Here is a 14,382-nt window from a genome sequence, read left to right as displayed (position 1 = left end):
CCATCCACCCACCCACCCACCCATCCATCCGCCTGTCCATTTAACCATCTGTTTATCCATGTGTCCATCCATCCATCCATCCATCCATCCATCCATCCATCCATCCATCTGTCCAACCATGCACCTACTCATCCTCCCACTCATCGATCCACCTGTCTGTCCATCCATCCACTCACTCACCAACCCATCCAGCCACCCACCTACCCATTTGTCTGTCCATCTATCCAGCCACCCACCTATCCACCTGTCCAGCCACCCATCTATCCGTCTGTCCATCTGTTCATCCACCCACACATCCGTCTGTCCATCTATCCATCCACCCACCCATCCAGCCACCTATCTACTCATCTGTCTGTCCATCCATCCATCCATCCATCCACCCATCCACCCACCCACTACCTATCCATCCATCTGTCCATCCATCCATCCACTCACCAACCCATCTACCCACCCATCTCTCCACCTGTCTGTCCATTCATCAATCCACCCATCCACCCGTCCAGCCACCCAGCTATCCATCTGTCTGTCCATCCACTCACTCACCCACCCATCCATCCATCCCCCTTCCCACCCCGGACCCACAGCAGAGCCCGGTCGCAGCTCATCACAGCCCTGCAGCCCGTCTCCCTCCTCCCCTGCACCCACTGGCAGTGCTGGCACTGCTCTGTTTGGTGGGTGGCTCACATGCTGTAATTAAGAGCCCTTCTCTCCCGCCCGCCCGAGCTCCGTCTCCAGCAGCTGTTGTTTCAGCGAAGGAAACCCCCTTTCGTCCTCTCTCTCCTTTATGATGTTTTTTTTTTCTCCCTTCTGAACATAAAGGGATGACAGTGCTCCAAGCCGGGGTCTTTTGCATTTCTGAGTTGGTTCTGTTAATTGGAAGGAGGGTTAAGAATCTGCAAGGTCGTTTCAATCTACATCTGACCTTCAGAGTAATCCTCTATGCCAACACCAGAGCATGTCATTAAAATGAGGCCCTCTACCATATCCCAGCATCCCTTTATTCTCTCCTTGTGCACATTAATTGCTCGTAAGTTGATTTGATCTCCCTATTCTGCAAGAAGTAAATTGCCCTCTTATTTCGCCATTTTCATCCTGTTTTCTTAATTAGGCCCTTAAAAATCTCTAGGGCCTCAGCCGGGCCGCGGGCCTCATCCTGGGAATAAATTTTGATCTCTGCCTGATAAAGAGTGAGCAAACCCAGAGATGGAACAATGTCACCCCCCCCCATGCTGTTCTCCTGACATGAAAAGGCTATCAGTTTTTCTCTGTGTTAATATAGGAAATCATTCACACTTCAGGCGCTGTTCTCTATTTAGCGCTCACGCTCCCCAGATAAATCAGGGTGGGTTCTTTTTTCCCAGTCTCTGAGCCCCTCCTTCCCCCCCCTCCAACTCCTCTCTCGCTTTTCCCCTTTTCCCTTTAATGAAGTTTCCAAGATCAGCCCCTGCGATTTTCCACCCTGGGAAGTCTATTTTAAGGCAGGATTTCTTTGTATTTCTCTTTCCCTGTGCGCGTGTGTGCTTAACCCAGCAGCGGTGGGAGCAGAGGGGGCAGTACATCACACCCAGGGGTACCCCCACCCAACGCCCCCCACCACCACACATACCTGCCCTTCCCAAGGCTCTAATTAACCAGCAGAATGCTAATTGGAGGTCCAGCACCCCAAAATCCAACCCTAGGAGAAATGGGGATGCAGCCCCAACACGACTGCAGGAGCACAGCTCTGAGTGCCCCCAGGAGAAACAGCCCACACCACGATGCTCCAGTATGTCGTAAATAAATATATTTTAATGATTCTTCTTCCATTCCAGTTCATTCTTTTATACATTTCTTTATAAAACAGTAGTAAAATTTCTTTTTTTTTTTTTTTTTTTAAATCAGAGCACAGTGCATTAAAAAATAAAACAAACAAACAAAAAAAAAAACCAACAAACAAAACCTCCAAAAAAAGATTTAAAAAATAACAATAATCCACAGCTGCTTGCTCACGCACTGGGAGATGCCCCCAGCAGCAGGAGGGCCTGGCACAACCATCCTGGAGGACATCATCCCGCCCTGGAGGACCCCTGATCCATCCTGGAGGACGTTGTCTCACCCTGGAGGGCCGCTGTCCCATCCTGGAGGAGCTCTGTCTTTGCAGGCACTAACGGCAGTGATGCCCAAAGGCCTCCGGTGAACACACAGGTTGAAACAGCCCCAACTCCACTGGCCCCTGCCAGCCCTGCTGCCATCTCTGCCCCTTCCCTCCTCTCCCCCCACCCTCCACACTTCCCCCCACCCTCCACACCACACAGGCACCTCTCCCTCGGGAGCTGGCTCACACATCCCTTCCCCACCTCACCCCACTGCTCCCTATCCTCATGGTGGAACAGGGCACACACTGACCCCCACACAGGCTCCTGCTCTCCAACACCCAACCTCCCCCCAGCCCCACAGCGCTGCACCGTGATGGGGCGCTGCAGAGGGCTCCATGCAGCCTTCCCTGGTGCTCCCCTTTGCACTTCACAGATCAGTGCAGTATTTTTCACTTTTCCCCCTCACACCCCCAGCTCCCCCCCCTCACTGCCAGGGAAGCAATGACCAACACCTCACAGCCCCACCGGTGAGGCTGGGAGCATGCTGCCAACAGTGGAACAAGAAGTGATGCTCAGGTTTAGCAATGGGCACAGATCCACCCCTGGCACGGCTGCCACGCTGATGCAGGGCAGGACGTCCGCTCTCGGTACGCATGCAAAGAGTCATCATCAAAACCACATGCTGCTCCTGAGCTGAGAGCATAGTGTGGTGTTTCAGGGCAGAGGCACTTCTGTGGGGTGGAGGCTGATGAACACAGTGCTGCTGGACCTCCACGACATCGAAGCGACGAAATTCCATAGGACATCCCCTCCCATGCCCTGGGAATTTGCTTGCTCCGCTGGAGCACTGCTTCTCCCCGCTGCCCTGGAGAGGCACTGTCAGGAGGAGCCCCAGCAGGGAGGTGACACTGTGACAACGCCATCAGTGGCACTGCAGGGGAATACTGGGAGGGGGCAGCGAGGCAGAGAGCTGTGAGCATCACACCCAGGACGTGGAGCTCCGAGCCCACACAGGGAGCACAGCAGGGACACGGTGGGAGGCGAAGCAGCCGAGATCATGCTGCCTGGCTGGAAAAGCTGCAGCCAGGCCAACGCCACGGCAAGCCAAGAAGGTTGGCTCCAGCTCTGGGCAACAAAAAAGCTTGCAAAAGACATGGTGGTACCCGGTGAGCCTTGAAGCGAGACCCCCGTTGCATAGAGAAAATGTACTCCTATGTAGATTCAAGTGCTCAGCAGGACGGGCTCCTCCCCCAGGAGGAAGAGTGCCCCGTGACTTCACTAACCAAACTCGAAGGCCCAGTCCTCGCCCCCAGCGCGGGCGCAGCCCCTCGTCACAGCATGTCTGCGTCCTCCATGCTGAAGCTGCTCCGGCGACTGCTGGCCTTGGAGGCCTCAGGGGACACGGCCGAGAACAGGGGGTCGGAGGCCAAGGGCAGCATGGTGTCCTGCAGCAGCATCAAGTCCAGCTCCTTCTTGGATAGGGAAGGGAAGGAAGCGCTGTGGCCGGGTTCCAGGCTGTCCGGGAAGCCCTGGGAGCCGTCGTCAAAGCTCAGGCTGTGGGTAAAGTCCAGCTGGTGGTAAGGAGACTGCGGCGGTGGAGGCAGCACCGGCTGTGACTCAGGGTCCGGGGGGGGCAGCATGCCCTCATCTGCACCGGCCTCTTGCTTGACCACCTGCTGAGCCAGCTCAGCCACGTTGACACCTGAGGGCGAGGAGGTGGGCAGCCCGTGCACGCGCGCCTGCATCTCCAGCTCCTGCAACAGAGGACTTGGGTGGGACACGGCACACGGGAACAGAGCATATGGGGATGTGGTGCTTAGGGACACAGCACGCAGGGACACGGTAGGTGGGCATCCATGGAGGCAGCAGGGAAGGAGAAAGGCATAGAAACTGAAGGCAAAAGAGGACAGAGGGACCGTGAAGCTCATTGGGAAGGAGCGTAAGGAAAAGTCTGGAACACCCCTGCAGAGCAGGACAATGCCCACCCCAGCTGCCTGGTGACCTGTCAGCCTAGAAGAGAGAGCCTGGCACGCTGGACTGAAATGTTTCAGAGGCTGGAGAAAGCAGGAGGGAAGAGCAGAAGGAAACTCACCTGGATGCGGAGTAGCAGCTGCTTGTTTGTCATCTCCAGCCGCCGAGAGTGGTTCTCCAGGTCCCGCGATCTCTGCAGGTCCTTCTGCATCCTCTTGATGTAGTCCACAGAAGCTTTCAGGATCGTCCCTTTGTTCCAGCGCACGTCCCTGTGATGCAGGATGGAAAAAGAGCTTGGCACCTGCAACTGTTTGCTCCCCAAAATAGCACCTCTTGCCACAGGGCAAGGAACACAATGCCCACTGCTATCCCAGCCCCACAGAAACCAGGGATACATACAGGTCATTGGCCTTGGGGATCAGCATCCCCAGCTCCTTGATGCGGTCATTGATGTTAAACCTTCGCCGCCTCTCGACTGCGGGGCGAGAAGAGAGGAGAGCAGTGAGGAGGGGGAGCACCTCGATGCCCTCCAGTCCAGCTCCCACCCCAGTCAGCACCCATCCAACCTTCCCCCCATGCTGAAGGGAACAACAACAGGGTGCCCTCTGCGCCATGAGTGCTTTGCAGAGCTGGGAAAGAAGTGGCTATGGGGGTATCTCCCTAGGAGTGAGATGAGATGGGAAGAGGACTCAGCTTGGAGAGAGGAGGAAGGAGGAAGAAGAGTGCCGAGGTCAGAGAGGTAACACCATGCCACTCATGGGCGGCCAGCACCCAACTCACTCAGGTTGTGATTGTCTTTCTTCTGGCGCTCCTTTGCCAGGGCTCGGCTCTCAGCATCTGAAATGGAGGCCCACAGTGTCACCCAGAGGGGATGAGGCTGCACCTTGCCCCATCAGCATCCCCCAGAACCATCCTCTGTGCCCACATGGACAGGGTCCTTGCTGCCACTGCAGTTCCCCACCGTGCTCTGGGGCCAGGAACTAAACCCGGTGCTGGGGACATACCTGGGCATGGGGACATACCCAGCTCTGGGGACGTACCTGTCAGCTCTCTCTTCTGGGTGAGCTCGGCGGGGCAGGAGCTGCTGGTGACACCAACGAGAGAGGCGGTCACTTGGGGGTCCCCACTATAGACATTCATGTGACTGCTGGACATTGGCAGCTGAAAACCAAAGGGACAGGCGGGTAAGTTCCATCCGGGGCCAGGAGACAGACCCAGCTGTGGGATCGGGGTTCAAGCCCAGCTCCTCAGCCTCTTGGACGCAAGTGCGCAGACAAGGCAGCTCTAATTGCCTTCCTCGGCACTTAAAATAGCTATAATCAGAGCAGCAAAGAAAAACAGGACTTCAAAGGGCACAGCTGGTGCCCTCCCACAGCCAGCATCACAAATGGGACAGATGAATCACAGCTGAGGAGGGCCCAGCAGGACAAGGAGGGCCCAGCAGGATGAGCCCCACATCACAGCACTGCTGCTGGACAGACAGGGCTCTCAGCCAGGGCTGAGACACAGCGAGCAGCAAAGCCCTCCTGACTCCAGACCTCCACTGCACTGCTCTCCTCCTGCCTCTCTAGTATTTTATGAGTGCTGCAAACTGTCATTAAAGAGGAGCAGAAGCTGAAGAACTGGCTCTGGCAGCTGCAGAAGGGAGATTTCCTTCCCAGCCCCATGTCAATGGGGCCATCCCACTGCTCCCATGAGCAGGTGAGCCTGCTCTGGTGCCTGCTGCCCACTGGCACGATGGCACATGGGGCAGCAGTGCTGAGGGACATGGGCTGCTCTGTGTGGGCGATTTCCTGCTGGGATGAGAGCAGCCACGAGCTCCAGCACTGCTGCAGGGTCAGGGCTGGAGGACAGCCACCTCCCCGGACTCACCGTGTTGGGCATGTGGACCTCAGGGTTCATATAGCCCAGAACATCGTCCAGGCGCATGATGTCATCGATGACCTCATCAAACTGAAAGGGAAAGGCATCAGGTTGTCAGTGGGCTCCTCTGGGGCGGCTGTGCCCCCAGCGGCCCCTCCTCACCTCCCGCTCAGGGTTGGAGCCGATGTTGAGCATGGCCATGGGGCTGTTGGGCGCGCTGTTGCCCGCCGAGGAGGACAAGACGTGGCCGGGCCGGACGCTGGGGGACGCAGCCGGGGGCGGCTTTGGCGAGTGGCTGGCAGGGCTGACATGGGCAGCAAACTTGTTCCCATAGGTCTCAGAGAGATACGCCTGAACCTTCTTGTCCCGTGACTTCTGCAGGTGGTAGGTGGTGGGGTTCTCCAGGTAGGACTGCACCTGCGTGGACAAAACCTGTCAGCAGCCCTGCACCGCCGGGGGGTCCCCGCATCCCACCCCCCCGGCACCATACCTTGAGGACCTCTCCAGGCACGGGCGGTGGGGACTGGTAGTGGATGGGGGTGTTGATGGCGGGGGTGGAGGCCACCGGCATGCGCTGCTGCTGCATGTAGTTCATCATCAGCTGCTGCTGAGCGCGCTCCCGCTCGGCCTCCTGCTGTGCTTGCTGCTTCATCAGCTCCATCCGCAGCCCGATGCGGGACGCCATGGTGCAGCGGGGCGGTGGGACGCAGGCCAGGCACAGAGGTGACCCTGCAAGGAGGGAGGGGGAAATGCTGTGCATCAGGAACAATGGTAGGGAAACTGAGGCGCAGGGAGGGAGCAGGCATGCCTTGTGTGCTCTGCCTGAGCTGCAGGAGCGGCCCCGCATCCGACTTCACTATGTTGGGGCAACAGAGCCTCCAGTCTGTGTGCCGCCATCTGGGCACTGAGCACCGCCTGAATGCGGGTGAGTCAGACTCTAATGACAGACAGCTCTGCCTGCAGCTCCCCGGGCACAGCGAGGGAGGAGGGGACAGGGCACGTGGGGACAGCCTGGAGGAGATGGAGCACGGCGGGTCTTTGAGCCCAAGAAGCTCAGATGAGCATCTGCAGGAGCTCGCTCTGAGCCACCAACACTGAAACACAGCACAAAGCAAGAGCAACAAGCCAGATGCCAGGAGCAGCCCAAATCAGAACAAGAAAGCGAAGGAGGGCTGGGCAGAGAAGGCAGTGTGGTGCCAGGCACTGCACCCAGCAGCACGGGCAAACAATGTGGCTTTGTGCAGGGCCGGCACGCGAGCGGGGTGCAGGGACACACAGCACAGCCCTTGTTCCTCTGCACAGAGGGGATGGCGGCCCGGGGAGAGCAGGGGACAGGGCTGCTGGGAAAGGGGACAGCCATGGGGTGAGGGGACAGCTGTGGGACGACCTGTCAGGGGTGTGAAGCGCTGCAAACCACGGTGCCAGGTTGCCACGTGGGGCTCAGATGGGGGCATGGAGCTGCTGTGTGGGACTGGGGCTGTGCAGAGTCCCCATCCCCTCTCGCAGCACACGGAGCACAGCCGGGCATCCAGGCTCTGGTTTACAGCCAGTCAGATCTGGAGGGCTCTGCTGTTTAAATACAATGCGTAATTGCAGACAAAGGGGGCACGGTGGGGACAACACACCAGGGCTTCGGAGAGGCATCTGATACGCAGTGCCACACAATATCCTAAGGGGGAAATTAAATCAAGCCAGCATGGACAGAAATACGATTACATGGATCAAGAGCCAGCTATTGAACGGCAAGAGGAAGGTAATTAATTAGACATGGTGGCCCATCCAAAGGGGGATGGGAGGAGCCTGGGACAGGCATCAGATGGAGCTTCGGAGCGGCAGGATGTGGGATGAGCAGCATCCCTCGGGGCTGCTGGGAGCCAGAGGGGCCACGGCGGCCTGCAGTAAGCAACGCGACGCAGTGGGGACACATCACAGCTCATGCACACGAGGGACACCATAACCCCAAATGCTGACTGCAAGGCAAGAAGGAAGGCCTCAGAGGACAGCCAGGACTTTGGGTAAACCATCCAAACAGCCAGAGCTAGAGGGGTAAAAGCACTGGCCCCAGACAATGGTGTTTTCTGGGATGTGTTAGCACCAGGGGACGGACGGATAGGATTTCAAGGGGAACCTTTGGGATCATCCACCCTTTTCCAAGCAAACAGCTCCACATGGCCCCATGCCCCAGCAAGCTGCATCCTTGGCTAGGAGTGGAGTGACAGCACAGGGAGAGCAGCAGCAGGAAGGTGACCAACAAGTGGCCAGCATCTCGGGCACCTCGTCCCCCAAAGTGTGCAGGGAGAGCACATCTGCCTTGCTCAGAGCACTCTGAGGCTCCCAGGGCTCCTCTCAAAAAATGGGAGGCAGGAGGCTGCCATCTATGGCACGGCACTGCCCACCCCACAGCACCACCCATCCCATAGCACTGCTCACCCCATGGCACCGCTCCCCCCAACCTGCCGGGCTGTAGGACCCCCCCAGCTGCCCCTTTGCAGGCAGTGGGGGCAGTGGGAGCAAAAAGTGCTCCTTGTCCACCTGTGAAAGCCCTGTATCTGTAGAGAAGGGATGGGGAAGGCGGTCAGAGTGGGGCTCTGCCCCGGCAAGGAATAAGGAGAAGGATGGGAAATTAGGTCAGGTTTAAAATAACCCATTGGGTTCTGCTTGGCTTCACCCCCCCAGGGCAGCCGGCAGCTTCTGCTTTCACTCTGAATCAGCCCCAGTGGGAGCCCAGAGCAGGAGGGAGACCTTGGGGTGGGACGGGGACCAGGGCAGCACTGCGGGACTGGCACTGCCCAGCACCCACCCCAGGGACACCTCCCACCCTGGGGACGCATCCTGCCTCAGCTGGACCGTGTCTGGGATTCCCGTTATTGTAGGGATGGGCAGAGCGCATTGCTCACCAAGTGGAGGGCAGAGCTGGAGATGGAAAGGGGCGGTGGGGGCACAGAGAGCGGGAGGGAAGGAGAGACGGCTGAGGGGAAATATGGGGAGGGCTGGGGGGAACACTGCCCTGCCAGGTGCACAGTAGAGATGCACCACAGGAGACACAACCTGGGCAGCAAACCCTGCAGAGCCACCCCAGGGGTCTCCTCGAGGGACAAGCAGAGCCCCACAACAACAGCACTGCACCCCAACGCCCGAGCAGGGGCAGCGTGCCTCGGCTCCCAGCCCCAGAAGCAGCAGGGCCAGAGCAGGGGGATTTCTCTCCCTTCCCAGCACCTCCAGCACGCTGCAGCAACACGGTTATTTCTGGCCCTTCCTCGCTTCTCCTCCGGGGGTGTTATTTCAGCAGCCTGCCCCTCCCTCACCCCGGCAGCACTCAGCAATCACTGCGGCCGGAGCTGCCCCGGCGACACCGACCCTGCGGCACTGTGCGCGGCCCCAGCGCTGCCCTTTGGCCCCTCAGCGGCCGCAGACAACAGCTGATAAAGGAGCCGGCATCGGCTGCTCAGCAACTGCTGTGTGCTCGGCCGTGCCACCCCGGTGCTGCTCTACAACACACGCAGGGACAGGCAGCCAGGAGCACCCTGCTCCCACTGCCACCGCTGCCCCATCCCCAAGCGCGCCTCTGGGCTCAGGAGTGCCTGGATGGCAAAGTGAAGCAGCTTAAGAAGCGGGGATTAAAAATAAAATGAACCATAGGGCAGCTTCCAGATGCAGCCCCTGGAAGGATCACGCTGCCCTCTGCAGCAAAGCAGCACCCACACTGCCAGCAGTGCATGCAGCAAGCACGGCATCTCCTCCTCAGCAGAAACGTGGAAGAGCAGAGGGAGCAACGCTGCACTGCTGCACCCCTCTGCCTCAGCGCAGAGCCCGGCACGCAGGCAGCCCCGACCCCAGGCAGTCAGGGAAGTGAGCAACCCCCAGCCCCAGTGCTGCTCCACTGACAAGCACGAGTGCTGAGAAAAGGAAATGGAGAAGGAAGAAGTGAAAGCAGCTCTGCTCCTTGCTGCGGGTGCCCGCCGAGCCTTCCTTCCTGGTTCTGATTTTTCAACGTGTTGGTGTGGGGCAGACGTGGGGGCAGAGGGCAAGAAACCCCCCTAAATGCCCCAGCCCGGCCCCATGGCAGCACTGCGGGTGATGTGGGGGGGCACAGCGCCGCTCGGCCCCCACTGGGATGTGCTCCTGCATCACCAGGCGCTCCCTGCTCCCACCCCACAGCTTTGCTGCAGCCTTGTTCTGGGTGCAGAGTGGCAATGACGGCACCCAGCCGACCCCACACCCGCACAGCTGCCAGGGCCAGGCGGGAAGGGGAAAGCATTACCTGGGTAGGGGGCGATGGGGGGGCTTAGGGGGTCTCCGGACACCAGGACTGGCCGGCCACAGCTGCTCCGCGCTCCTCCCTGCCCTGCCCGGCTCCGTGGTTCCTCATTTTTAGGACCCCGCTTTTAACGTGACAGCAGCGCGGGCGGAGGAAGTTGCAAAAAAGGCCCCGGAGCCGCTTGCTGTGCTCACTGCCATGCTGCAGTCAGCAACACCAGCAGGGCAGAGAGGGACAAAAATAGACGCCGCCACTGCCGCCCGCTGTTGGCTCTGCCCCACGCAGCCCCTCGGGTGACATCCCCTCCTGCAAGCACGGGCGCAGGGACAGACGCTGCTGCTGTCCTCTGAGGGATTGGCACTGGGGGTCCCCCTCCCACTGACCACTGCACCAGGACAGCCATGCTGCCTCCAGCCAGCATGACAAAGCTGGAGGTCGACAAGGACGCGTGGGTGATGCCCCACATCCCCGCCTTCTACAAAGCCTCCTGGTACCACCTCCCCTTTGTGCTCACAGCACCCATAGGGCTGCATTCCACCATGCGACCAGCTGCAGCTCCAGCATCCCCATCAACCCTATGGGATGCTGCGCACACACCTCCCTGCAGCCCCACGGGCGAGCCCCCAGGGAGACCGTGCCACCTCCATGCCACACTGCCAGCAATGCAGGCTGGCACCTGGCAGCTGCCATACAGCTGGGACTGGCCTGCTGCCTCCCCTCACCCCAGCTTGGCTGTGTGGCTGCTGTTGGGTCGGGTGACACTGGCACCTGGTGGGAGGAAGGTCAGGGCCCTTCGTCTTCATCAGCACGCGGAGGAGCATGGCTCTGCTCTGTGCACTGCATGTCCTGGGATGGGGTCTGGAGGTGAGCGTGGCACTCTCCATCCTTAGAGACACCCGGTGCTCAAACCACCCTCAGCCCTAAGCACACCGATCCAGCACCAACACAGCTCCGCTCGAGGCTGAACCAAAGGTCCCGTGCCCACCCAGCCCTCGAGGTTGAGGGTGGGAGGTAAGAAGGGGGAGCAGCGCCGTTCCCAGAGCACAGCAGTGCCCTCGGAGATGGAGCAGCAGGTGGACGGCGGAGCCCCAGCCCCAGCATGCAGCCCTGAAAGGGAGAAGGCGAAGGGGGGAACTTGGCACATCGCACCCGGAGTCAGTTGACAACACCAGTGAGCAACTGAGTCACCAGCACTGTTTTTAGCCCCGGCATTTCAGCAATGTGGACCACGGCGCTGTTAACAGGCGCGTGGGTCAGAGGCCAAATGTTTTCCCTTCCATGCGTTAAATGCTGCTCTTGGAAGCAGCCCAGATATTTAGTGCAGTAAAAACATTAACGGAGCTGTGGGTGACAGCGGCACTCCAGGAGCCCTCACCCCAGCGAGGAGCTGTCGGGGATCAAAAAGCATCAGTGTTTGAGCCAGGGCTGCGCATCTCTCATCACAGCAAGGCTGAGGTGGCACCAAGGGCACCCACAGGAGCTGCGTTCCCACCGGTACATGCAGTTAACTTCTATGGGGTTCATAACACCCCGCTCCTTCACCCCAAAAGGTGCAAGGCGGCACCAGACAGTGGCTGGCACAACAGGACGGTGGTTGGCACAATGGAACCATCCCTGCGGGTGCTGCTGGAACCTCACCGCTGCCTCCAGAGCAGAGCCAAAGCTGCAGGAGTGCAGCACTGATTGAAACATCACTGTCCGACTGACCGCCGAGGGAATTCACAGCCCGCCCGCGCACAGCCCGAGCCGACAAGTTCCTGCCCTCCCCTCCCATCCCATCCGAGCAGGGAGGCAATTAAAAATAAAAGCATTAACAGGCAGAAGGACGTTCCTAGGGTGAAGACGAGCCAACAGCAGTGCCTGGCACCACCTGGGCTGAGTGATCCATCCGCAGCGGAGAGGGGAGAATGGCGTGACCTTGGGGAGGCCCTGGAGTCGGGGGAGGACAAGGAGGAGCTGGGCTCCAAAAAGCAGAGCGGAGCCCATCCTGGGGGACCCCAACCAACCGCAGGGTGCTGCTGCCTTGGGGTTACTTGGCAAAGTGCATCGATAAGCAATAAGGGAACCTGGCAGCACAGCGCTGTCCCCAGCTCCACACCTCGGGGTGCACGCAGAGCAGACACAACGCGCCACCTCCCCAAACCCCACATTGCAGGGCTGCCCCGAGCCACCGCAGTGCTGGGAAAGGGGTGACCACACTTCAGGGCCCCCTGGGCACTGCCAGCCCACCCCCAACCCCAGCCCTTCCCACCCCCCCCCCCCGGCTCCCAGGAGGAACATTTATAAATACGCCACGTCCCGCCTGGAGCCGCGTCCCAGAGCCTCATGTAACCAAACCGGCCGCCCCACGCCGCGGCCACCCCAGCCCAGAGCTGCAGCTGTTCTCCAGCCCCAGCAATAAACACGACAGGGACAGGCTGTGCCATGTCCTGCCCAGGGCCCGGGGCTCTCCCTGACACCAGCCCCACTCACAGCCGCTCACCGCAGCAGGGACGTGGGTCCCACGTGCTCTGCGAAGGTCACGCGCAGAGCCCCGCTGTGAAGGCAGCCCCGTCCTGCAGCAGTTTCTCAGCCCCACACCACGGTCACACCGGTTTGGGCACAGAGCAGCTGAGAGGCGCTGCCCCAGCAGGCTGGGTTTATCCAGGTGAAATCTTCGCCTGCAGCGGGAGCGGGGAGCTGCAGCCTGCAGCCTGGAGCAGGGAGCAGAGCAGTGCCAGCTGTGTTGGGTGCTGCCAGGACCAACCTGACCCCACGCTGTGAGCCATAAGCAGGGCACGCAGCCCAATGCACTCTCCTCACCCTGTGCCATTCCTCCTCGGTCTGTGTCAAAGCCACCATCCCCTGCAGACAGCCCATCCTGGAGCATCCGACCTCAGGAACAGCTCCTGCTCCCGGGGCCCCCGCTCCCATCCTGCTCCCACCGCCCGGCCGTGCATTCTGGCACCTGAGAGGCAGCACAGCAGCTGCACAAACTGCACCTGAGGCTCAGCCCTGCGCCAAGAGGGGAATTTACAACCAAGGTGTCCCCAGCACAGCGCTGCAAAGGGATGGGGAGAGGAGCAGGGCAAGAGAGAGGGCACAGCCAGCAGGAAGCGCTTCTTCACTGCCTTCAGCTCCACAGCTGTTCATGCAAGAAGTAAATCACTTTCATTAATGTCATGCGTGCAGTAAGGAAGGCAAAAAAGGGCGACGTCGGGGACTTTCAGGTTTATCCAGTGAGAAAGTTGCACTGATTTAACTACAAGAGATCCCAGGCTGTGGGACGTGGGGAGGGACAACACCCCAGTGAGTGGGGCTCGGGCCCAGGTGGCACAGCGAAGGCTGTTGGACCAGTGAGGGGATGCAGACGTGTATCCTACAGCTGCTGCTGGATGCCCCGTGCCAGGATGCACACTGCCAGCCCCCAAAGCAAACAGAGCGGGGGACAATGCAGCCGCTACGGGTCAGCATCACAGCACCACAACCACAGGGCTCCCCAGGGGACAATACCCACATGAGGACAGAGATGCGCACACCGAGACCACCGAGAGCTATGGGGCGGGCGCTGCTGCCTGCAGTGCACCTGTATTTTTGGGGGGTGCATCCCCACCGTGCCCTCCCCAGCCCCGGAGGTGCCCTGCTGTGATGTGTCACTGCTCTGCATGCCTGAGATCCCCCCTCTGCGCTGAGAGCATCGCGGAAACCTCAGCACAGCAGAGGACATGGGCCAGCAGCTCACAGCACAGAAAGGAAAGAACACAGTGGCAGTGCAACCGTGCCCCAAAACACCCGGATATGGGGTCACCCCACCCCGACCCCACCCCAAGCAGTTTCCTCCTGATAAGGGCGGGAGGCGATGGCGGCATCCCTCTGAAAACAACGGGGTCAGCACGTGCTGCTCACTGCCACACGGTGCTCCGAGCCCCACTGCACAACCCTGCAGGGTGCCCCCCAAGCTCTATGCAGAGTCCCACCCCACAGAGCTCAGCACAGCCCCCCACCCCAGAGATCAGCACATTGGGTCTCCTCCCCCATCCCCAAGCTCAGCACAATGCGTGTCCCCCCATAGCTCAGCATAGGGTCCCACTCCCAAAATTCCACATAGTGTGTCTCCTCCATGGCTCAGCACAGTGTGCCACCCCCCAATATCTCAGCACAGGGTCCATCTCCCCATTACAGTTCAGCACAAGGTGACCCCCCCAGGACTCAGCACTGTGAGCCCCCCCCCCCCCC

At 59.9% G+C, this 14,382-nt stretch overlaps 1 protein-coding gene across 2 annotated transcripts; it reads right to left on the bottom strand.

Moving 5' to 3' along the window:
- Window positions 1-2,531: 2,531 nt before the first annotated feature.
- Window positions 2,532-10,446, bottom strand: TFEB (transcription factor EB). Of its 2 annotated transcripts, XM_042884404.1 has the most exons (9): window positions 10,171-10,446; window positions 6,400-6,638; window positions 6,072-6,326; window positions 5,919-5,999; window positions 5,087-5,207; window positions 4,827-4,883; window positions 4,446-4,521; window positions 4,168-4,315; window positions 2,532-3,829 (listed from the first exon to the last, which is right to left on the bottom strand). In XM_042884404.1, exons 2-9 carry the CDS (start codon window positions 6,592-6,594, stop codon window positions 3,407-3,409), a joined length of 1,356 nt encoding a protein of 451 aa, XP_042740338.1. In that variant the 5' UTR covers window positions 6,595-6,638; window positions 10,171-10,446; the 3' UTR covers window positions 2,532-3,406. The 2 variants fall into 2 exon arrangements, with proteins under 2 accessions (XP_042740338.1, XP_042740337.1); XM_042884403.1 differs by lacking the exon at window positions 10,171-10,446 and having other exon boundaries at window positions 6,400-8,282.
- Between the last annotated feature and the right edge of the window lie 3,936 nt (window positions 10,447-14,382).

The sequence above is a fragment of the Lagopus leucura genome, unplaced genomic scaffold (genome assembly GCF_019238085.1).
Source record: "Lagopus leucura isolate 7727_CA_CO unplaced genomic scaffold, USGS_WTPT01 Super-Scaffold_100043, whole genome shotgun sequence".
Lineage (NCBI taxonomy): Eukaryota > Metazoa > Chordata > Aves > Galliformes > Phasianidae > Lagopus > Lagopus leucura.
This window is presented reverse-complemented; position numbering and strand designations above follow the sequence as displayed.

What these genes read in the sequence shown, in the direction of transcription:
- TFEB (XM_042884403.1), bottom strand. Translation starts at nt 6,756, where the DNA reads ATGCGGGGCCGCTCCTGCAGCTCAGGCAGAGCACACAAGGCATGCCTG. An exon ending in GAAAGACAATCACAACCTGA is followed by an intron (nt 4,522 to 4,826) that starts GTGAGTTGGGTG and finishes CTCGCCCCGCAG; the next exon opens with TCGAGAGGCGGCGAAGGTTT. An exon ending in AGCTGCTACTCCGCATCCAG is followed by an intron (nt 3,830 to 4,167) that starts GTGAGTTTCCTT and finishes CCTCTGTTGCAG; the next exon opens with GAGCTGGAGATGCAGGCGCG.